The 24511-nt window shown below is 39.9% G+C and overlaps 1 protein-coding gene across 2 annotated transcripts in view; it reads left to right on the forward strand.

The window, feature by feature from the left end:
* Nucleotides 1-4024: 4024 nt before the first annotated feature.
* The window catches only part of adamts17 (ADAM metallopeptidase with thrombospondin type 1 motif, 17), a 150653-nt gene continuing 130166 nt past the window's right edge, over nucleotides 4025-24511 (forward strand). For both annotated transcript variants that reach the window (XM_034308734.2, XM_034308735.2), the window contains exons 1-4: nucleotides 4025-4182; nucleotides 7542-7885; nucleotides 15672-15837; nucleotides 22194-22366. In XM_034308734.2, coding sequence (XP_034164625.2) covers nucleotides 4110-4182; nucleotides 7542-7885; nucleotides 15672-15837; nucleotides 22194-22366 — 756 coding nt within the window. In that variant the 5' untranslated portion in view covers nucleotides 4025-4109. The remainder of the gene's footprint in view (nucleotides 4183-7541; nucleotides 7886-15671; nucleotides 15838-22193; nucleotides 22367-24511) is intronic.

Raw genomic sequence — 24511 nt, forward strand, 5'->3', positions numbered from 1 at the left:
AGAAATAAGGCTAATATTGCTAACAAGTAAGTGAGAGAGTGCAGGAGAGAGCCAAGAACAAATGAATGCGAATGGAGAACAAGTAGAAGTAATTGTGATTTTTGTTGACTTGAACTATATACTTGTAGTTGTTTTTTTAACGTTTATGTTAAATATATTCCAATACATGTGTGCTTTGACATTTGATAAAAATGGTCAGAAGAAAGATTTTATCATTGAAAGTTGACTATAAAGTATTTTGTTTTAATAAAAACATGTTTTATCAAAGAAATTGTTAGGTGATTAATCTTATCTCAGTCTTACTTGATGTAAAAGCAAGCAGTTTATCAGAGATAAAAGCCATGTGATGTAGTCAAGAATATAATCAACAATCACTTGGTGATGAGCCTTCCTGACTGATTTCGGTGACTTGCCTGCAGCCTAGTATTCAATTTTTAATTCATTAATTTATTTGTCTTTATAACTGCATTATCCTGGTTGGAGTCACTCTATGGGAGGAAATGTATTAGGGATAAAGTAATCAGGATTAAAAGTTTAGGAGGGAACCCATGTGAACATGGAGACACTCCATACAGACAATAACCCAAACTCAGGACTCAGGAGCTATGAGGCAGCAACACTGCATTAAAAGTGGGACACTGTGCTGCCCATTCAATGTTTCAGTACATATGATTTATAATTAGGGCAGTGACAGTGGTTAAGGTTCAGTGACAGCGGTTGGAAGAGTGAGTTTAAATTTCAATACAGGCAAAAAGCCACTGCTGGGCCCTTGAACAAAACCCGCAAACCTCAACTGCTCAGCAGTATTATTGGATTGGGTTCTGTCCCAGTTGTAGGTCCCTTCAGATGAAGGCATCTACCATATGCATAAATGAAGAAAAAAAATCAGACCATGAAGTATGTCAGTTGACCTCTAGAGGGAGCAATTCACCACAAAAACTGTAAAATCAAGGGGAAGGGAGATTGCTTCTGTATCTGTTCTCAGGTTAAGGTTCCGCCAAAAATCTCCCTTCTCTTAGGGGAAGATAAGCTGTTTGCGGTAGGTGGCCATTGGCTGTCTGCTCCCAAAGTGTGGCCTATTCAGTAACTGTTTTGTCTGGAGCTTGGACCTCTTTTGGTGTCCTTCATCAGCACCAGCATCATTAACATTTGAAAAAGAGAAGAGAGTGGAGAGGAAAAATAAAAAAAGAGAAAGATCCAAGGACTATGATGGACACCGGAAAGTCACCAATGGCTGTGGAGGAAATTGTGGAGAAAAAGATCACTAATAGTTTAAGACGCTTCACTGGTTCATTGTTGACAACTAAAAAGTTTTTGCATTCTCCATTTTGATGGCTAGATAGGCTTAGATGTCAGATCAAGACCTCCAAAGAGTTTTACTGTGCATGATGCCCTACCATAATCATGACGCGTTTGGGGTTAGTTATAAGAAGTTCCCTTGAATGGTGACATATTTTTACTCTTGTCCATGCAAACTCATTTTCAAATTAGGTTGCGATGTGTCTGTCTGACAGACCTTCTGTGAGTGTGTTACATGGACAGGCCTCTTATTTACTGTGATTCAGACTATCACTGTGGCAGCTGAACTCTCAAGCTGGACACTTCTGCCAAGCTGCTCTCTTATAATGGCCAGCTCAGTCATGCCAGCTGCTTTGCTGGCTCTCAGAGGTAGCTAAAGGTCTCCTTGGCAGCTGTGCCAATTAAAAAAGAAAACAGGACTAATCCCTCCCTGACCCACTCTAAAGTCAGCCGGGGTTTTTTTTCTCAGATCCACCACCAGGTTCCCAATCAGACCCTACGAAATGATGTTCCCCACAGAACTGATCTCAGAAGGACTCATAAAATGTAGAAGCTAAGAGGTGTTTTGTAATGTTTGATGGGTTAAACAACTTAACTGATGGCACACACAACTGATGTGTCAGTGTTTCAGGCTTGGAATTACCAGCATTGTACAAAATCACATCCCTAACACGTTTTAAATCCTATGAAAATGTTCAGTTACACCTCAGGGTTCCTAGTGCACAGCATGAGTTCAGCTAAAAAAAACAGTTAGTCAGGGTCAAAGGTGAAGTTCATATTGTTGGGCCCCACTGGTTATAAGGCTTGATAATTCAAAATGCTGGTTCTTTTGGCAATAATATCCTGTTCTGTTTGATTTATTTTTGTATTGTTTTTGCTTCCTGACGGATCCAAACAATGTTATAAAAATTGATATGTTGAATCAGGTGTGTTACACTATCAATAAACGTGATAAAACGGTCACCAGGTCAGAACAAAGAATGACGGCATGTTATGTATAACTGCCTATTTCACCGCCTCTGTATTTAACTGAACCTCCTCAAAAGCCTCAAATAGCAATGCTCTCATGCCTTTGTGGTTTTACAGCCTTATTCTTTTGATTTTACTCTCGTTGGAGCTATAATCTGCACGTCTGCATGTGAATGCAGAGTTCTTTGGAGTGGGGTCAGAGAGGGATTAGTCCTGTTTTGAGTGGCTTTGATTTCTCTTTTTTTATTCACTTGCACAGCTGCCAAGGAGACCTGGCAGCTGCTGTGACTGAGCTGGCCATGATAAGAGAGCAGCTTGGCAGAACTGCCCAGGTTGAGAGTACTCGATAGCTAGTGATTTGACATGACTTGACAGATGAGCCATGGCAAGTAGATGCTGCTGTCCATTCACGTTAATGTTTTTTTTTTTAAATATAGTGTAATAGTAATGTAGTATTAATATCAGCTTACTTCTTGTGTTTTTGTCTTCTCTTACCTCAAGAGTTCAACTTCATCACCAATAGCTGGAAAAATACATGCATACTAAAAACAGATATATAGTGTTATACAGTATATGTTCCTATATTTGACATTTACCTTATATCCAAATTACTTACACGTCTATATGAGGTCTCTGGAGGACTAGTGGTTAGGCCTCAGCCCGCTCACCGCCATGGCCCAGGTTCGATTCCTGGCCAGGGAACCAACCCCAGCCACTACTGCTGCACAAGACAGTGGACTCCCAGTGCCGGTTTAAGCCCGGATAAAATTGGGAATAAAATCCGCTGTGGCGACCCCAAACACGATCAGCCAAAAGAACAACAACTTATGTGTCTATGTGATCATGAAGGTACACATTCATCATGCAAATAAGTATGCATGACAGTAACATTGTCTAAATATAGCAAGGTAACTGAGAGTGCAAGTGGTATACCTATGGTGGCCTTTTTCCATTGATTGACAGGTAAAGGGGGTGTGACAATCTGTGCAGAGCAACAGACAGGCTACATATAGTTGCATTTCAACCATTTAAGTTATATGTTGTGTATATTTGGACAAATGATTGACATTGATGATCTTGTATATGCAGCACATTGTACAGTTTTTGCCCATTGAACAGATTTAGATAAACATCACTGCCAGTCATATGTCTACATATATGCAACATATGACATATCTACTTGTAGCCCATCGGTTGCTCTGCACAGTTTGTCAGCCCACCTCTACCTGTCTTTGGAAAAAAAACCACTGACCATATTATTTGGGTGTTGGACTATTCCCAACATTGTCATGTAAATATAGGTGTGTTTATCAAGTATTACTTTATTATGCCTTATATGTGAGTGACACGTTGACATATCAATCAATGCTATACACCACATTTATTTGAAAATAATAATTCATTTTAAGTGTTTGGCATTTATAAATATAAAGGGATTCATTTATAAATATAATTAGGGATTAATCTATAAATAATTAATCCCTTTATAAAACATTTAAGGATAATCATATTGCATAGTAGATTTTCGAACTGTGAAAAAAATACTTATTTCAAAGCAAAATACTGAATAAGCCTCCTCCTGTGGATTAAACATCTGGGTTCACTACCTGCACTTTATCTGCAGCGTGGAAACCACGTGTACGCGTTCCGCCCACCGCTGTGAGTGATCGCGCGACTGTCCAATCACCTCGCAGAGACCTGTTTCGCATAAATCTCGCCGGCCAATCCGGTGTCAGTGGGCGTGTCTTCCCCTTCGGTTTTGTCCGCTTTGCTGCAGCGATTCATTTCTCCCAAAACTTTGCCCGACTTGTGCTGACTTCGCCCTCGCTTCTCCGGCAGTGATGCGTAGCTACAGGGCTCCTCCGCTTCTGCTGCCCCTTCTCCTTCTTTCTGTTGGACTGAAGGCAACAGTAGGTAAGAATGTAGCAGCTGCATTTCTTCATTAAAAGCGTCCTGTCTGCATTGTAGTAACACTTCTCTGCGTGTTAACGGGTTTGCTGCACAAGTTACAGATTTGCAGGAGCCCCTTCTGCAGCACCCTTCTACTGCACAGCGTCTGCATGGACTGACTCAAGTTCTCATCAAGAGCTTTGTTTATGCAGTACTTTAATGCATGCACTACAGAGACAGGACTATTTCTATCACTTCAACTCCTCTTTCCTGTATATAATAATCTCCCCTCTGCTTCCCTACACTTACTCTTACTCTCTCAATACTCATTCATACTGCCTCTTATAATAATTTATACACCTATACTCAGTCCTACTGCCTCTATAATAATCCTGCTGCTCTATGCTCACTGCTGGTGGCTGTACATTAATCCCCTCCTGTCTCCCTTTACTCAGTCTTCTTGCCTCTATAATAAATCCCCTCTGTTCTCTCTATACTCTTACTACCTCAATAATAATGCCTTCCTGCTCCCTCTCTACTCACTCCTACTGCCCTGTACTCACAGCTCCTGCCTCTATAATAATCCTACTGCCCTGTACTCACTGCTGATGCCTGTACAATAATCCCCTCCTGCCTCCCTTTACTCACTCCTACTGCCTCTATAATAATCCTGCTGCCCTGTACTCACTGCTGATGCCTGTACATTAATCCCCTCCTGCCTCCCTTTACTCACTCCTACTGCCTCTATAATAATCCTGCTGCCCTGTACTCATTGCTGATGCCTGTACAATAATCCCCTCCTGCCTCCCTTTACTCACTCCTACTGCCTCTATAATAATCCTGCTGCCCTGTACTCACTGCTGATGCCTGTACATTAATCCCCTCCTGCCTCCCTTTACTCACTCCTACTGCCTCTATAATAATCCTGCTGCCCTGTACTCACTGCTGATGCCTGTACAATAATCCCCTCCTGCCTCCCTTTACTCACTCCTACTGCCTCTATAATAATCCTGCTGCCCTGTACTCACTGCTGATGCCTGTACATTAATCCCCTCCTGCCTCCCTTTACTCACTCCTACTGCCTCTATAATAATCCTGCTGCCCTGTACTCACTGCTGATGCCTGTACATTAATCCCCTCCTGCCTCCCTTTACTCACTCCTACTGCCTCTATAATAATCCTGCTGCCCTGTACTCACTGCTGATGCCTGTACATTAATCCCCTCCTGCCTCCCTTTACTCACTCCTACTGCCTCTATAATAATCCTGCTGCCCTGTACTCACTGCTGATGCCTGTACATTAATCCCCTCCTGCCTCCCTTTACTCACTCCTACTGCCTCTATAATAATCCTGCTGCCCTGTACTCACTGCTGATGCCTGTACATTAATCCCCTCCTGCCTCCCTTTACTCACTCCTACTGCCTCTATAATAATCCTGCTGCCCTGTACTCACTGCTGATGCCTGTACATTAATCCCCTCCTGCCTCCCTTTACTCACTCCTACTGCCTCTATAATAATCCTGCTGCCCTGTACTCACTGCTGGTGGCTAATCCATTCATACTTCATCTATACTCACTCTCACTTCACCTCCCACCTGCTCCCTTGATACATACAATTGCTTCTATAATAATCTACTACTGCTCCTTTTATACTCCTGCTGCCTCAATAATAATAGTAATCTCCACCTCAACTACATAAATAAAGGGGCAGATGAGTCTGTTTAATAATCTCATCTGCCCCTTTATATGCACTCCTAGTGCCTCTATCCTGTCCACTTATACTCACTTTTGCTGCTTATATACTCAGTCCTGCTCTCTCTCTCTACTCACTCCTACTACCTCTAATATCTATTATATACTATACTGCCTTTAATAATCCACACCTACTGTCTCTATACTCACCTCTCCCTCTACTGCCTGTATAATAATTCACCCCTGCTCCCTCTATACTCATCTCTGATCTCTCTGTACTCACTCCTGCTGCCTATATACTCATCACTGCTCTCTCTGTACTCACTCATGTTGCCTGTATACTCACTCCTGCTCTCTCTACCCTCACTCCCACTGCGTTTTTAATAATCTACACCTACTGCTTTTACAGTAGTCCACTCCCATGCTCTCTATACTCATCTCTGCTCTCTCTGTACTCATACCTACTGCGTCTATAGTAATACATTCCCATTACATCTACATTAAAACCAGAGCAATATGAAAAATGTGTTACACCTAAGGAGCTGTAAACTTTGATAACCAATAATATCGGATGAATTAGTTTTATTTGGCTAAGCAGACACTAATAGTTTTAAACAGGTCTTCAGTCGGGTAATTTGAATTTCTCAACCTCAAAAGCAGAAACTGAAACACAAGGCATGTTTATAACATAACTATAAAAACAAATAAAAATGATTTTTTTTTTCAGATTTATAGTTCACAGTCTGAAGTCTGTTGAGTGGTGCATTTGTTTCTAAAGTTATAATCCTGATTATAACACAGCTGTACATAAGAGCTCAACAGTACTGTAGGGTGCAAGTGTTCACACACTAGCACTTGTTCACACACTAGCACCTTACTGTGCTGGGTTAGTACATTCTCCACCCCAGGTTGCACTATAAATGCACGTAGTGGGTCTATGCCTTAATTGTGTTTATATTTGCATATCCTGGCTTGCTAGGAAGCTGGGCTCAGGTGCTGGGTCAGCCATGATATCACACCCCTGGAGCAGAGAGGTTTAAGGGCCTTGCCCAAGGACCCGGCAGTGGCAGACTTAGCAGTGCCAGGGCTTGAACTCCCAAACCTTCTGATCAGTAGCCTAGAGCTTTAACCAATGAGCCACCACCTCCCATTATGTACAGCATCTATCATTATTATCATAAAGATATTTCAATCTATTGAAGCTAAAGCCACCATTTTGGTGCAGCATTTGAGCTTCAGAGATAAAAGTGTGTCCTATTTAGAAAGCAGCATAAGGACAGCTGTCCTCTAATGTCCTTTATGCTTTTAAAGGAGTGTCCTTTTCTGGCTAGGGAAACACATACTTCTGTTCAAAGGATGCCATGAAACTGTGAAAAGCCTGTCGAACAGAACTATCCTTCTGGAGGGGAAATAATTTTCAGTGAAGTTATTTACAGCTTTGTAATAATAGTGCAGTAATTTCAATATGAAAATGTATATATTATAAAACTTACATAGTAACTTAACTTTTACACTGTTATTAGTGTTATTATTGAAAAGATGCAACATTTCTGATAGGGAAACACTGATAGGGTTCTACGTAGAGGGTTCCCCCAGAGGGACAACTGAAGTACTCAAGAAATTGAGAGCTGAGATTTGACATCTCAAAACAGTGCTGTCCCAAATTGAAGTCGTCTTTCCCTCCTCCCCAGCACGCTCTGTAGAGTACGAGACAGACTTAGTAGTGCCCTCGGAGCTGCAGCAGGAGCAGGTGGAGCTGATTTGGGAAGCATCCCGGTGGAGCAGAGGGCGCAGGAGGCGCTCAGAGAACCAGCATGGCCACTTGTTCGTGTCATTGCCTGCCTTCGGTCAAGAGCTTTACCTGGAGCTCCAGAGGGATGAGGCTTTCCTCGCCGAGGGCTTCATGGTTGAGGAGCGGAGTCGAGGAGAGAGCGTCCAGCATGAACCAGCTTTTAAAGGACGGGTCTGTTTCTACACTGGCACTGTCTTCAATCACACTGACTCGTTTGCTTCGCTGGACACTTGTGGTGGCCTGGTGAGTGAAAATGTTCTTTGCATTCCTGGTTCACCACATTTTGAGTGAAGTTCAGAGACACGAACGCATTTCATCCTTAACATTTTTGTCTATAGACGTTTTTAGTCATCCTGGTCATTGACAGTATTGTAACAATGGAAAACAATTCCTCACTCATATGGTCAATTTCTGTCAATATCAACCACATATCCTGTTGCAATATATCAGATGATACAGGATATTCATGCATGTGACTATGTGCAAAATAGTGCAACACTGTAAAGATATTTGTCTTGCTGTTTTCTTTGTCAGAATTGTCAGCAGTCCTGGTGCAATCTGAGTTTGGAGAGAACAGCAAATGTTAGCTAGCTAGCTATTTGAGCCGCATCACGTGTGCATTATTTTCACATAATCGCACAGTCTACCGTACGTCAGTCTACTTCCTTACGTAACATGGGAAAATCTTCAGGACAGATGGCTTTGTGGTTTCACAGTGACATGACAAGCTACATTTCTTTGCATATTTTTTCATATTATTTGCAAGAAAGTTAAAAAAAAGAAAGGCTGGTAAGGGAATGACAGTTTATAGCTGTAATATCATGAGTGATATCAGTAACTAACTTGTTTCCACAACATTAAATATAATTCTAAATGGACAAAAATATGATGTGTTCTTTAATAAATAGGAAAAAAATAGGAAAATATTTGACTTTGTTGTGGTAAAAGTAACTCCACTTCATGTCAGTCCACATCATACTACCTCACTGTTGATTAATTTCCTATAGCAGCACACCCTGTCATGTTTTATTCTTGACTTATATTTTAAATATTGGATGGTGCTTTTTATCATGATAGAAATGACAACCTTTTGACTTTAATTTAAATCAAAGTCTTCAATTTAAATCGATGACTCTTTTGCTTCGTTGAAATGAGGTCATGTTCAGTGTGTTTACAGGATGATTCTATATGAACAGCTTCTCTTGTGATATTCACCAGATCAGAATGTCAGTGTTGGAATGTTGATGTTTCTCAATATGGCCGAGCCCATGGATGTTAAGTTAGCGATTGTGTAAATTGCAGTTTATTTATAGTCATATGGAGTCTTTTTTTAGTCATTTACTGGCACATTTGGGGGAAATGTTGATATTTCTGATGGTTTTGATTAGACTTCACTGCGATTCTACCTTTTTATTTATATTATTCGAAATAAATGACTTAATGGCTACATGTTAGCTAGCTCTATCACTAGCCTAAGTTTGTAACTAGTTTATTCTCTATGTCTAATGCTCCTGGTTCGCCTAGCAACAGTGTCGTCATGGTTTTGATCAGTAAAAACGGTGGGCTTATTTTGTCTTTCCATAGCAAAAAGTGTTTTTCTATTCAGTATAAACTATAAGAAAATAAACCATAGATCTATACCATAGTTTTGATGTTTTTCTTGATTCTCGTTTTGCATACACCTTCAAGGTCAGTGAATGGTGTATATGTAGGGAAAGTCGGTGCAAAGCGGAGTTACTCATTGATCCCTCTTTTCAGTTTGTATGTTCTTTCCCACACAAGTGAAATGGCTTTATCATCAAAGCGTAACTTTGGTCTTAAGATAAGCAGAAGTGCGAACAATATAGTAAATGCTCGGGTTACTTTGCTGAAAAATCCAGCTTGGTCTGACCGAACTGGTCAAACTTGTAAACCATCCTTGCCAGCTGGTAGAAAGGAAATCATTTCTGAATAACTGATACTAATGCTGCATTGGAAGGAAGTTATTTTTAGTAACAGTTAAACTGAAACATGTATTGATCAGATTAGTCAAGAAATAAGGAACTTGGAACGTATCTTAGCAGCTTGAGCAGCCTGGCCTGTTTTGGCAGCTGGTAGCTGGTGAACCCACACTGCGGTTTTCAGCAGGTTAGTATGGGTAACTAAACACCAGCTGCACAGAACAACAGGAGAGGCATGCTAACTGAGGCTGAATGTACAAATTGCATACAGTTTAGACCCCCCGTACACAGAAGCATATGAAGCCTTTTGGCTGAGTTGAGACAGGCCACTGCTTGATTTATGTAACTACAACTTACTACTTACAACAGTCTTCTTGATACTGTTTTTTTTTTTTGGGGATTTGTGTAAAATTTACCATTTTGCATGTTTGTTATGTAGGACTATGTGGTGCTTGTTCTTATTTGTCATGTACGATACGATTCCCTGGCTCAGATCCAGCTATAACCAGTTCCTGTGAATAGCATGAGCTGCCATCAGCCTGACGGCTGAATGGGACGAGTAGCACCACTGTGACAGGCTGTCACTCGGTTTTTGGCTGGGCCGAAAGGTCACGCTCACACCCCCAGGCCCCCACTGCTTAGTCTGAATGCTGAGACACTGAAAAAGAGAGATAGAGGGAGTGAAAGTAGCGGATGGTGTGTAAGTGTAGTGAGCACCAATTGAGAAGACATGTGCATAGTTTGAAGTCTGCAGAATCTTCTCTGAAAGCATTCTCCACTAGATGGTCTTCACCTTTCTGACTCTGCTCTAACTGTCTCTCTCACTTCTTCTAACCTCTGCTGTACACTCCATATTGGGCCATTGCAACACAGTCACTCTGGATCATACAACAGTGACAAACTTGGCTTTCTCTGCACACTGTTTGCATTTTCTCTCACCATATAAGCTCCGTTGAGGCTGCACCTTTGGAAAATGAGATCATTGTCGTAACAGATGTGCCAGGCGGTAGAGGCTCAAGCTTTTCTGACACCTCTGTGTGGGTTGACGAGGAGCAGATCAGCTGGAGATCAGCTGGATGTTTTGTCTCATGGTTCCAAATGGAAATTGCTTCTTCCAGACCAGCAGATAGTTGGCAGAAGGAAAAATGCAGGTCATCATTAGGGATGTGCATGGATGCTTGAGTGACACCAATGATCGATCACGACAACACAACAGTGCATGAATGAACATTAGGGCTGCACAAATAATTGTATTAAAAAAAAAAGATCCATGCATAACCTCACCATTGCATGACCTCATGCACACACCTAAAGTGTGACGAGTCTACGGAAAAAAGGGGAGAAACAGCACTGGAAAACTGTGAGTGAATTTTAAAATGACCCAAACACCTGCTTGTAGTAAGAAGAAACAAATTTGTAAACAAATTTTAGTATAAATTCAGTGGATATAAAATTCCCAATTACTACACAAACGACGACTAAATGTACGAGATGAATGATTGGCCAGGCATCTAGCTCAAAACTTGCCAGTGCCGCATCAAGCATGTTTATCAAGACCAATTGTCATGCTTTTCTTATTTCATTTTTGTGATTTTCTTATGAGTTGCTTTCAGCAGAAGAACAGAAAAACTGCCACGACTAATTATTTAACCAGCTGTCAACATTGCTGGTTTCCATTTAAATTTGGGAGAGCACAATGTGCTCTTGGCACCTCTAATATGATTTTTATACTAAATAGCTGTTATTTTTACTCAGGATTTGGGCTGTTTCAGTACAAATGTGCCAATTAGTCAGTAATTCAAATTGCAGACGAGCAGTCATTTAGAAACATCCACTAAGAAAATATAGCTATCGTGATATACATCAATAATATGAATAATGTGAATTTAATAAATACACATTGCTCCTTACAGAATTGGTCAAAGAAATATGAATTCCAAATCATAACGTTGTATGTATGTATGTGTACATGTGTGTGTGTGTGTGTGTGTATATATATATATATATATATATACATATATATACATATATATATATGTAATATATATATATATATATATATATATATATATATATATATGTAATCCAGTCCATTTTTTTGTTATTGAAAAAGATCCTGTTACATCTGCCATAAATTCAGTAGTATTCTTTAAATAAAAGGATACTACTGAATTTATGGCAGATGTAACAGGATCTTTTTCAATAACAAAAAAATGGACTGGATTACACAGATGAGAGTTGATCATTTCAGACTTGAGTGCTACAGCCTCTTATTTAAGGCCAGAACTGTACAGCTAGCTAGCTAATTATAGTTTGTGCATTGCTGTGAAAACACTGAGAAAGGTTTGCAAAATACAAAACATAGCCCCTCATATTTACCATTATGATAGACTCATGCATGAGTTCCCTAGAATGGCTTTCACGTGGAAATTAATTCTCCATGGTATATTCTCCATGTGTTTTTTTTTTCATGCCAGGCCTCCTTACAGGAATAGTTCAGCCAAAAAATGAAGTATGCAAATGTTCCACTTACCCCAAATGTAGAAAGACATATCTGATGTTTGAAGATTGCTTCTTTGGTTTTGGCACTGTACCTACAATGCTAATGTTGTTAAGTAAGGGAATTTTATAGCTGTATTTTAGCAAACACTGGAATCACTTTCATTCTCAGGACAGAGTTTGGTGTCACTACACACAAACAACAGACTCGATAGGTGTGGCTCAGTATTTTAGATCAGATGGGATTTGGACAATCATAGTCAGCTCAGTCGCCTTAATATTCAGCCCGGACCTGTGTTTTGTAAATGTACTAAGAGTACTGCTTGGATAAAATGAAACTTGTAAATATAACAATGCTTTGGTGGCCAAACATTTTTGACTTTGTTAGTTCATCACTGGCTTAATATTTTTATCCAGAGCCAAGCAGTTACAATTCCATTTAAGAGCATGTTTTTCTTTCATGATCTCATATTTTGGTCATTTCTGTCTTTAACCAGAAGTAATGGTCCGTTATTAGCACATGATACAAAATCGTTGGGTTTGACCTGACTCAAAAACCGTGATATGTACCTGTACTGGGGGCGGGGCTTATTTCAGTTACATGCCGTCAAAACAAATCTCTTTTTTTCATCTATTTTCTACTGTGGTAGTGAAAAAGCAACTTGTGTTTGTCTTAATATGTAACTGATTTGCATAAAACTGTAAAACATGCATCTACTTAAGGCTGTTGTTATTTGCTTGTTTGTTTGCTTGTTTGTTTTGCTTTCATAGTTTTCTATAGGTTTACTTGGTTTTATAGGATTTCTTGAATGGGACACACACAACTCAAAATTAATGATTGATAAAAACTCCTTCAGACCCAATTTATATCAACTGAAGTACAGATCTAAGCAACAAAGAAGACTAATTCTTCCATAAATGGAGCAGTAACCTGTATTTATTGTGCAGATCAGGCTTTGTCCATCACATTGTCCATTCATTCACTGAATGTAGAACTCCATCTTTGTGCTCTCATTATGACTAAATAAATACTGTATATTATGGAAATTGTCTATATCAAACAACATTGCCACTCAATAATAGTAGCTCAGTTATCATTGATTGCACAAAGCCATTTTCTCCGTGTTGGCTTTAAAAGAAATGGTGCCTGTTATAATGCTTTCAGTGAGATTTTAACTTGAACAATAATGTTGAACAATAATGAAACTGTGCGAGAGACATCACAGGCTGTGTTACACGTAAGTCTTAGTGAGGGCGTAAATAAAACAGGCTTATAAAGTCGTGATCAGCTCCTTTAAGTGTCTTTCCTTATTCTCGTGAGGAGTTAGTGTTTGTCTGCAGCTGTGATGTCATTTCTAGCTCACTGTATAACAGAAGAAAATAAAAGATGTCAATCATAACAGATCATTGTCTGATTTTGCTGATAGCTTCTAAAAACAAAAGAGCAAAAGCATATTTCCTCTCACACCATTTTCCAGTGATGTTCAATGTCATTTTAATGAGAAATTCAACATAGAAATAGTGAGATAGTTCCAGAATGCAATGCAGCTATAGGGCTCAGAGTTACGACAGAGACTTGACTTAGCTAGTTAGCGATCTACGGGATGACAGTCACGATGGAGTTGACACCAGTATTAGCATTAAAGTTGGAAGCTGATCTGTTTCAGCTGAGTGTACCGATAAGGATGTGAGAGAGCTGGACTGACTAAGGGACTAAAGCGCTACTGCATCAGTCTCTTAAAGTAGAGATGAGGCAAGAGATGATTCTCACTGGCGTCACTATCAGTAGATGAATGGCATTGTGGGTAATGTAGGAAACTGTTAACCAAAGTCAAAATAGGTTGCTTGTCAATGAAAGAAGTTTAAAAAAAAAAATCAGAATTCAATTACAAAATAAATTTTATATGTTTATTATAATTATAAAGCTTAATAAGCACATTGTTCAGGACAGGTTAATTATACTTATATTTTAATTAATAATACTGCTGTAGCCATATCGATTTCAAGCCACTGTTGAACACATTCTTTTTGCTGTTATATGTCATAATCACTGATGTTAGCCTGTAATCTGAGGGTATGTTCAGGACTAACTAAATATCCCCTCTGAGCCCAGAAATCAGTTGCTGCAGCTCAAGTTGCCACAAGCATTATCCGAGCCCTCAAGTGTCAGTGTGGCTGGAGGAAAGGAAAAAAGATTCCTGCTCTGTTAATGTCATTTCCATTGCTCTCCCTCCACTGAGGCAGCCATATTCCTATATATGCTGCCTGTAACCCAGTCCCAAGTGTGTGTGTGGGGTTTGTCTGTACGTGTCGGGGATGAAAGCGCTTGCTTTACGGCCCCCTTTCACCTTGCCCTGTCAGCACTCCTGTCTTCTTTTTCCTCTCCTCCTCCTCCTTCACACCCGCCTTGAGGCTCCATCGTTCATTCCTTGTCCTTTCTTTTCCTTTATCCATCCATCTTTTTTTCTTTACTGTCTTCAGATAAATGGATCCCGTAGGGTGACAGCCAAGGCCGCATGATTGAACGGAACCAATTTTGACTGCATGCTGACTCAGGGGTTTGGGCCAAATGAGAGTTTCGGTCCGAAGCTGCCAATGGCAACTTGTGTTATGTTAAAGAGGCTTGGACAGACAGACAAGCCAACCATATGTTGTACGTTCCCTGGAGGGCTGTTGATGAATGGACATATACACTGGGAGTCCTTCCATCTTTAACACAACTACCAGTGTGACAGGGTCCTGGGATTCATTTTTTTTTAAAAAACTCATAGCAATTCTTTACACTAGCTACTTTCTGATAAATGGACAGGGTTTCCTATGGAGAATAGAGAAATCACACTGAACAGAAATTATGAGGTCTTAAAGAGTGATGGATCCAATTGTATTTCTTTTTTTTTTAACAAAACACAGATTAAGCCCAGACTTTACTGTAAATATTTTCAGATTCTGTTTATAGATTTGGACTGTGGTAAATTTGTATTTGTTTAGTGCCAATCTAGCCATGAGTATTGCAATGTGGAAGTAAAGTAATCCGCGATAGGAATCCTGAAATTGTGCTTTCCAACACTATTAGTGGAAAAATGCCTGAATGACAGCTCATAGTTTTATTCTGATTTGCTAGAATTCAGTCAAAGGCTGTTGGAAATATACTCAATCCTTTCTCCTTCCCTTGTGATGGAATGAGGCAGTTTTATTGCTTTATCTTTATGTTGTATTTTGTGGACTATGCTGCAGTTTATACACTAAAGGTATGTACATGTTATCATTTTTAATTAGCTTATTTGTAACATGCCCATTTGGTAGTGTATTTATGGTAAATGTATGCCCATTTGTTCGCATTTAACAGAAGGCTAAAGGAAGGTATACTACTAGGCTTGGCACTAGGTTCTAGGTTTAATTAGCATTATCATAGTGACAGTGGTCAGACAAACAAAAGCTACTCATAAAGTAATGACAAGACAGATTTTTTCCAGGCCTGACCAAGATATCAAGATCAGGACTCTAAGAACAACATAAGGTCTTAGTACTATATTACATACTGGAAATGCTACTCTGTGGTTTAACTCCCTTCTGTCTTTTGTGTCTCTCAGACTGGCTTGGTTCAAATGGGAGATGAGACTCTGTTTATCACGCCTGTTCGCGAGGAACTTGAGTCTTTCTCCGGCGGGGAACACAAAGTCATCAGACAAAAACGTTCTTCTGACAAAACGTCCCGGTCTACACGCAGCGGCCCGAAACACTGCCAAATCATCCAAGGTGAGCAGCCTTTTGGGAAGACTTTTTCTGTTTTTAACAGGGGACCTATATATAATGGAATATTGTTGTTGTAGTTTTGTCGCAGCTATATCTTCCTTTCCTGCCAGTGTGAATGTAGTGTCATTGGTTCCTCAATAATGGAAGGAAATGCAGCCAATTACAAACCTAGATTCTTTTTGAGGGGAACATGTCTCAGACAGTGCACCTTTATTGGCATCCTATGCTGAGATTTCTTCAATTTATACAAATGAGTTGTGATGTAGTAAAACAACATATCTGTATGATGAATGGCTTCAATACATGCCTTTGACCAATCATGTGGCATGAACTCAGTTTTGTCATTATAGAGTTTACCCAGCTTCACTCTTGCTGAATAAATGCAGTCAAAACATGTTTTGTTTATGTGAAATAAAATTTTCCAGACTTCGATAGCTGGCTGCATGCACATCTTTGGATAGTCCAATGAGGTACTGTAAAAGAATAAAAAAAAAAAACATAAATCAATCAAAGAGCAATCATTCTCAAACCCGGTCTTAGCTTTCACTGTTGTGCACTGTGCAGGGTCACTGTGGATCTGACCTATCCTGGAACATTGGGTGCAAGGTTGGATGATTCACTGTGTATGGACACACACAGCTAGGACCAGTTTAGTGTAGCCAATCCTTCTACTTGCATGATTCTGGACAGTGTTAGGAAAGCAGAGAACCTGAAGGAAACTCAAGCAGACCCAAGGAGAACATGCGGAACTCCATGCCGAGAGTAACCTGAGCTCTGGAGCTGTGAGGCAACAGCACTACCTGCTGCGCCACCATGCCATAGACACTTAGCACCGAATATTTAAATGCTTTACCTAGCAGACATTGACATGTCAGTTTTTTGACAAATGTGACAGTGTCTGAGAGAAGTGTAGACAGGAAGGGTAGCCAACTAACACACAATATCTGGAATGTTTCACATTTTCACAGTTTCACATCAGCACAGATTGTGGGTCTTTTTAGAACTTGTGTAAAGTTTAAGTGCAACATCACTTTCTCTTGTTCCTTGGCTTTGATTTAGTCTACCAATTTCACCAAGAAACATACCATGAAACAACCACCTGAAGGGGCAACAACCACCTGAACGTTGCAAACACGTGTGAATAAATTCTTTCCATACGTCCAGATCAGGGCTTCAAGTAACCACAACCTAAAAAAAAGAGATGGAAATTGGGGGAATGAAAGAAAGAAGGGATCAGAGCCAGTCGTATGTCTGGGGATTTTGAAGGCTGAGTGGGGTCTATGTGATTGTGTGCAAATGTACTTGGACTTAACTGCTCTGCAGTGAAACTCCAGGTGCTTTAGCCATTCTGCTCTAACCAGCACCTGGCGTCTACAGAGAGGCACGAGAAGACGAAATTTGGGGGAAATTATTTCCTCTGCTTTCTCGTATGTTCCAAGCTGTTTCAAGACCATGCCAGAAGTTCTTATCATCTCCCTGTCTCTCTCTTTTTTCTCTCATCTGCCTATGTGTTGAAAAGTTGTGGGAGAACTGCATCCCTGAAACCCCCACCACTACCAAACCACACCATCCCTGGAGAAAGATACTGACTGAGACAGACTGTATATCTATTAAACTTTGTTTCCTTAGTACTTCAGAGGCTTCCCGATGCATGCACACACGCACACACACACACACACACACACAGTCTGGATGTGTAAGGGAAGCTCATGTTACACCGAGGACAGAGTAGGAGTGTTAAAAGCAACAGAAGGAGGCGATCTGCTGCTCTTGCGTTCTCCTCTCGCAATCTCTTCCATCTGGGCCGGTGAAATACGGCCACATTGACACACCGGTCGCATTGGAACGTTGTTGTGCAATCTGTGGAAAAGGGTGCGCTTGATCGGTTAGAACACACATGCAAGTCAGGAAGCATAAATCTGAAAACCACAAAAGTAAAATGCCAGTCCATTCATTTACATTTTTATTCACTTGCCAGATGCTTTTATCCAGAGCAACGTGTACGTAAAGAAGGATGTGATCCAAGCATGAAGCCTAACTGAGGGTTAAAGGTCTTGCTCAAGAGCCCAAAACTGTCTCTCAGGCAGATGTGGGATTTGAAGTCACAACCTTTTTGGTCACTAGTGTTCATATACCCTCCATATTCCTATTTGTCTCTGATGTTGTTAATATTCCCAACATGAATGGAATGGGAGGAGACTGGTCAGTTAAACAAAGTGAAGGACTGACTGGAGGGAGATGCTGACTGGGATCAAAGAGGAAGAAAGGGGTGTGGATTTTCTCCAGCAGACCCAAGAGAAGCAGTGGACTCACTCTTAGCCTGAAGGAGATAGCAGGCGAGAGAGTGGACCTTGCATAAGTAGGTGCCTGCTTTAGCAACAACGACTGTCCCGTGACCTTAAAATACACTTTGAACACAAAAGGCTTGCTGCATTACTCTCCCTGATTCCACAAGACCATGTCTGAATCCTGTTTTATGTAGTAATATACCTAAAAGGGTGCCAGTGAAGGAGAATGCACTGAGAACATCTTTTAAAACGGAGCAGAAGAGAACAGGAAGTTGAGAAAGAGTGTGGGGTAGTGTGGTTTTGGCGCAAAACTGAAAGAAGGAAAGATATAGAGAATGGTCATCAGATGGACACAAAATGAAAATGAATCTTAGAAAGGTTTAGATGTAGAAAGTACATTTGTATTTATTCATTTGACAGGTGACTTGACAAGTGAGGCGTAATCACATAATAGTTCAAGCTTAGAGCTGAAGAGTTCAGAGTCTCTGGAAGGCCTAAGAGTTGAGTGAACATTCCAGTCACTGGTTAATACTGTAGCAGGAGAAGCAGGGGAAACAGTCAAATGCTGATGAAAAAGGGGATAGGACTGATGCCAAGGGGAGATTCGGAAAAGATTCAGGTTATAGAGGCTTCATTTCTTCTTTCTTTGTCTTACCAAGTGTTTAGGTTTTACCAATTTTCACCCCATTGTGTATGTTTGTCCTATCCCTATGAGCAGTCTAGGGGAGTGAGGGCTACTTCCTAGAACAGCTGAATGTGCTTGGTCGAGAGTGACTGTCCTATTCTGTTTACGCATGGATAGATAGACATCCATGGTTGGCAAGCTTCACAGAAAGAATAAAGAAGGAAACAAGTCCATCCTTCCCACCCAGAAAGTAAGGCCAGTTAGGGTTCCTTGGACCCTTGGCCATGGATGTCTGTGGTAATCTCCTGATGATTAGGATTAGGGAGACCATGTCAGCATAACATTAATGCCTAAAGTACAAACAATTTCGGGACAGTCTAATATAAGTATGTGAACCAGTCACAGTGTCAATGAAGTGGAAGGATTATATTTAACAACTAGTGAAAAATAAGCTCCCCAGACTGAAAATAAGCCACATCCACTAATAACAAGGCATCATTGTGCAATGTCAATAGGTGGTGGACCTGGACGATTGTAACTTGGCGTAAAACTGCATGGTCAATTGAAGGCCAGACTCTGAGATTGTGTTCTGTGCTTCGTGTCCAAACAGAACACATCACTGACCAGGGCCAAATCTGTGTGTATCAGGGCCAAATCTGTGTGTGACTTGTCTGAGAAGCAAGTTGGTACACTTGGACATTTTGACCTACAAAATCACAGGAATCTCTGGTGGTTTTACCGGTTTGGTGCTGTTGTTAGGGTGAGAGGAGGGTAGTCAAGTATTAGGAAAGAAATGACACGTGTCAATTTTATTATTCACAGATCAGACGTGCTCCATTTCTCGAAAACATCAGTCTCACTGTGCAGCTTAAAGAAAAAAAAAATCTAATATACTCAAAGTCATAACAGAGGAATTCATGGCATTGGCAGTATTATTTAAATGGTAATAGCTACTTCTATGAAGCATAGAACTTTCTGAGGATTTTATGTGTTAAGTGCGTTAAATCATCTTATGGAGTTTAAAAACAAAGTATTTCAAGAGTAAGGGCATCTCTCAGATTGGGTATAAAAATACTTTGCTACAGTGATCCCTACAATTAATCATTGTTTTTATCTGGCATACAGATATCTATCTTGTGTAGTCACAGCTGTGGGTAATAGATCCAACATATTTGTGATGGAGCTGGAGGCTGGGTTTTGTGATTTGAATCACTATGAGCTGCGGTCTGCCTCCGAACCAGACGGAATCCCAAAAATGTTGGAACTTTTCTCTGACTTACCCTCATGAAAATCCAGAACAACTTCCAATTCATCACCGCCCATTCCTTTTCCTTTCAGCTCGCTCTCTCTCTTCACGCCGACTTGGACATTTTTATTCCACTCACTGGCTTTTTGGCCTTCAAATAGCAGACACGCACACACAGGCATACGTTACGGAAGCTGGAGCAGGACTGCGGTATGAAGTGCACATTCCCCATTTTTGCGCATAAGTCTATTTTAGAGCAAGGTTCTTGGGTTCAGTTTTTCCCTACTTTAAACACACCTGATTAACAAATTATAATGTTTTTTGGATCAGGTTAGGGAAAACTGTGCAAGGCAGTGTGTCTACAGGACTGACGTTAAGAACGCCTGGTTTAGAGTCAAGCACCCGGGTTAGCTGTCAGCCAAAGGACTGCTTTGAATACAGACTTCCAGTAAAGATGTATTCCAACACACACCATGTATTTCACATTCTCAGTTTTCTCAAAATTATTTTTCTAATTCAGATTTTCTAAGTTATCCTTTTTAAATGTATCTAGGCTATGATACAAATTTAGCATGCTGAACTAATGATGGTGGTAGTGCTAAATGGTGGAGCTGAGCTAATAAAGTCCATGCTACTACCTAAGTGAGCAGGGTGCTAAATAGACCACGACATGATGCCAATCAAGTGCTGAGCTAATGAAAGTTATAAAAAAAATTGGGATATTGTTGCACAAGAAGCAAGGCAGGATTTCTGTGAAAATTAGTGTTCACATGGATTTCTCAATTTCTGCAATTTCTCAAAATATCCAACATGTTCATGTAAATCTAGCCAGCCAGACTCAGTTAATATAATCTTTTAAACACCAGATCTCATAGCTGAAACAATTGCCAATGACTTGTTGACGTTTTGTCAAGAGCACAAACAGGATGTGCTACATTAAAAGCTTTGTTAATTTCTTTTAAGTCTGTATAATTGCACTTAACTAGCTAAAAAGCTCACTTTACATTGTTACATTACATTAGCTACCAGTTTTCAGCTTAGTTATTTAGGTTTCAGTGCAAATAAAACATGGGTCTAGGCAGCACACTGGAGCTTCCACTTGTCTAGTGGCTAGGTGGTATACTTACGATTCTTCCACCCCTGAACATGTCATGACGTAACAAAAAATCAGTAGTTTTAACACTGGTCTACTAACAAATCTCTTTCTCACTGAGGACTATTTCTTTCTGTTATCAAACCGTCATGTAATGTTGGAAGAAAAAAAACATTGCTTGTATATTGCTTTCTCTAGCTTTTTGTATCTAGACACATTTTTGAATCTTTTGACAATGGTGGATCATTTCACAGCCAGTCAGTATTATTAGGTATAAAATATGAGATTACTTACTGAAACTCTGAAGATGCCTAAAAACTCCATATGTATCATGGTAGGCCAAGGAAATGGTTCTTCCAGTTATGGACTGCTATAAAAACAAACATACCTTCCCATGATTAAAGGCAGCTGAGCTATTCACAACTTATCAGATCGCAAAGATCCAAGCAATTAGTCTACTTGAGTCTTAACAACTGTTCACTTCACCCCCACTGATAGCCTGAGGTTGAAAAGATTTAAACAACCACATAGCATTAGTTTGAGTGCACTCATCATATCTGTTTACATTTTAGTAATAATTCACAGTAATGAAGTGCTGTAAAGCAATGTGTTCATATACCAAACGTTTCTTAGCTTGGTTGATTCACTGCATTTGGTGTACGCTGTGTACATTGCAACTTTTGCTGAACAACTGCTTTAAAAACAGGCCAATAGGCCAATTACCCATTTGTTTGAATTGCTATCAAGAAACCTCAGCCAGATATTAAGCTGTGAGCAGGCATTACAAGTCCTGCTTTTTATTATATATGGTATGATATGGAGTGGTTGGTGTGTCTTTGTCCTTTATAGATTATAGGATCCTAATTTGTAGCTAGGGCATTAAGCAGGTGATCAGATGACAAGATCTTAATTTGTAGGTTTGATATTGACATTGTGTGCATTGGCAAGTGTGTGTTTCTTTAAACCAGTGGTTCTCAAATTTTGGAGATAGTTAGACACACACACAAACACATACCCTGGTGAATTGGGTGCAGGATGAGCATGAATTATGATTGGTTAGCTCATGTCATTTTCAAACACATAGCACTTTTCTGTATTTGTGTGTAGGGAAGCGTAAGGATCGGAGGTCTAAAAGCATGGAGGATGCTCGTGGGAGGAGAAACGCCATCCGGATGAGTGGAGAGTACACTGTAGAGACGGTGGTGGTGGCCGATGCAGACATGGTGCAGTACCACGGAGCCGAGGCAGCGAAGCGCTTCCTCCTTACTGTCATGAACATGGTGCGTCTCACACACTCACACACACGACTAAATGCAAAATTAAGTATATGTAGTTTTACTCTTATTGGTTCCTGACTTTTTGGACACTCTATAATATACAGGCTTTTAATAGAAATATTCTTACTGTAGATTTCTACATTGTTTAGAACTAAAACAAGATAATGTTTGCATTGATATTAAACTTTTACTATTTTAAGAGACTGTATTAAACCATTAATGAAGTTAATAAATAAGGCCATGTATTAAGTTTTGATCTGAAATGAGTTCTAAGAAGATATAGCTTTTCATCTTTTTTTACAGCAATATTTTGGTGTACTTCTCATATGTATACATTTTTTATTTTTGCCAATCAGATTTATAAAGACTTATAATTCCAGGTTTTCAGAAAAAAGTTATGAAATTAGTAGGATAAAATGGTTAATATTTGACTTGTATTACACTTATAGTGTGATAATGATCTTCTTGTTGTTGCTAAGGTTGTTGCCAAACATACTATATCACTAGGAATGCTGAGATTTATTTAGAATATATTTGACAGTGGTCGAGTTTGGGCAGAATTTTGTTGAGCGCTAGTCACATTCAGATTCAAAATTAACTGCTGTGGGTCAGATTGGGTCCGAACAGTTGGTTGATGTTCCAAATCCCAGGCCCAAATTAAGAATAATGACCTAGAAAGACCCTTCATATGGCTAGGGGAGTTGCACAAGCAAGTCCAAATTTTAAAACACATGTTTATAAATGGCTGATAAATCTATACAATCTTGAATCTTTGTTCTTTACCACACAAATCATGATGAACTAAGGTAAACTGACACACGCTTCCTCACGCCATATTATTCCCCATGGCTGCTTTATTCAGTACAATCAAAAGCAGAACTTTTCTTCCCTCACGCACCAACATATGTCAAAACACCGGAGATACACCGTGAACTTTGCACTATATATACCATGTACATTAAACACTGAAATTACTATACCAATGAGGTTATATGTTTCATCTGTTTCCAGGTGTAGCCCTTGAACTTCTTATTGTGATTTTCAAAAAAGGTTTAGCGAAATCATTTTTAACTATCTGATAATGTTTTTGAAAAATAAGCAGTGCAATAGTGATAAAAAAGAGCGTGTAGTGTCGTATCAGACTTTACTGAGTCTCCATTTCTACCCAAATTTTGCTGATACACGCTGTTCACAAATATTACAACTAGTGCAAAAAAAAAACAAAAAAACAATTCAATTCCAATTCAATTCAACTCAATCCCTCATGATTAAGCCAGAGCAAATGACAGTGGCATGGAAAAACTCCCTGAGACAACATGAGGGAGAAACCTTGAGAGGAACCAGTCTCAGTAGGGAACCTACAGTATCTTCTTCTGAGTGGCACAGGGTAGTGGAAGTATAAATCATTACCATATACAGCTGTACAAGAGTAAAGCCGTAGAGTACTGTTTGTTAAAAGGATGTTCAGTATGAGCATAGTGTGAATAAGAGGCTTGGGGTGAGCACAGAACATTCTTTATGATTACAGCAGCAGTTCTTGGGTAGAAATCTACACTATCCTAGTGAGATTATCCAATGAAGCAAGGGCGAGACTTGTGCAAACTGTTTTAGGGAAGTGCAAATTTTTAGGGCATCCAAGTGGGACCATCTAGAGCAGCAGAAAGTGAGTCACAAGTGCAGAAACCCCTGCTCTTGTGGAAGGATAGGTGAATATTTACACCATTATCACATCTAGGTTTTATATATTGCAGTGTCCATCCAGCCTGTTGTAAATGTCATGATAAACTGTGCCAGCCTGCACTGAGTGGATCAGTAACACCTAAGCTTAAGCACATCTAAGCTTATCTTAAGGTAATCTGCTTTCCCATGAACACACACCTGCAGCGCTGGCCAGATGAAGTGCCTTTGAAAGTGGTGTGATGATGGCGCGAGAACAGAGAGGGAGTGAGTTCCAGAAGTTCAGGATTTCTACATCACACACTCTTTTTACAAGTCCCTTGGCAAGCGCTTTAACCACTTTATCTGAGTTAGAGCTCAGCTTCCTTTATGCACACACACACACACACACACACACACAGATTATGCTCTCAATGACATAATGGCTTCAAGCTACAATAAGCGAATTGAATAATAGATTTTTTTCATGTC

This window comes from Pangasianodon hypophthalmus, chromosome 11 (genome assembly GCF_027358585.1).
Source record: "Pangasianodon hypophthalmus isolate fPanHyp1 chromosome 11, fPanHyp1.pri, whole genome shotgun sequence".
NCBI lineage: Eukaryota > Metazoa > Chordata > Actinopteri > Siluriformes > Pangasiidae > Pangasianodon > Pangasianodon hypophthalmus.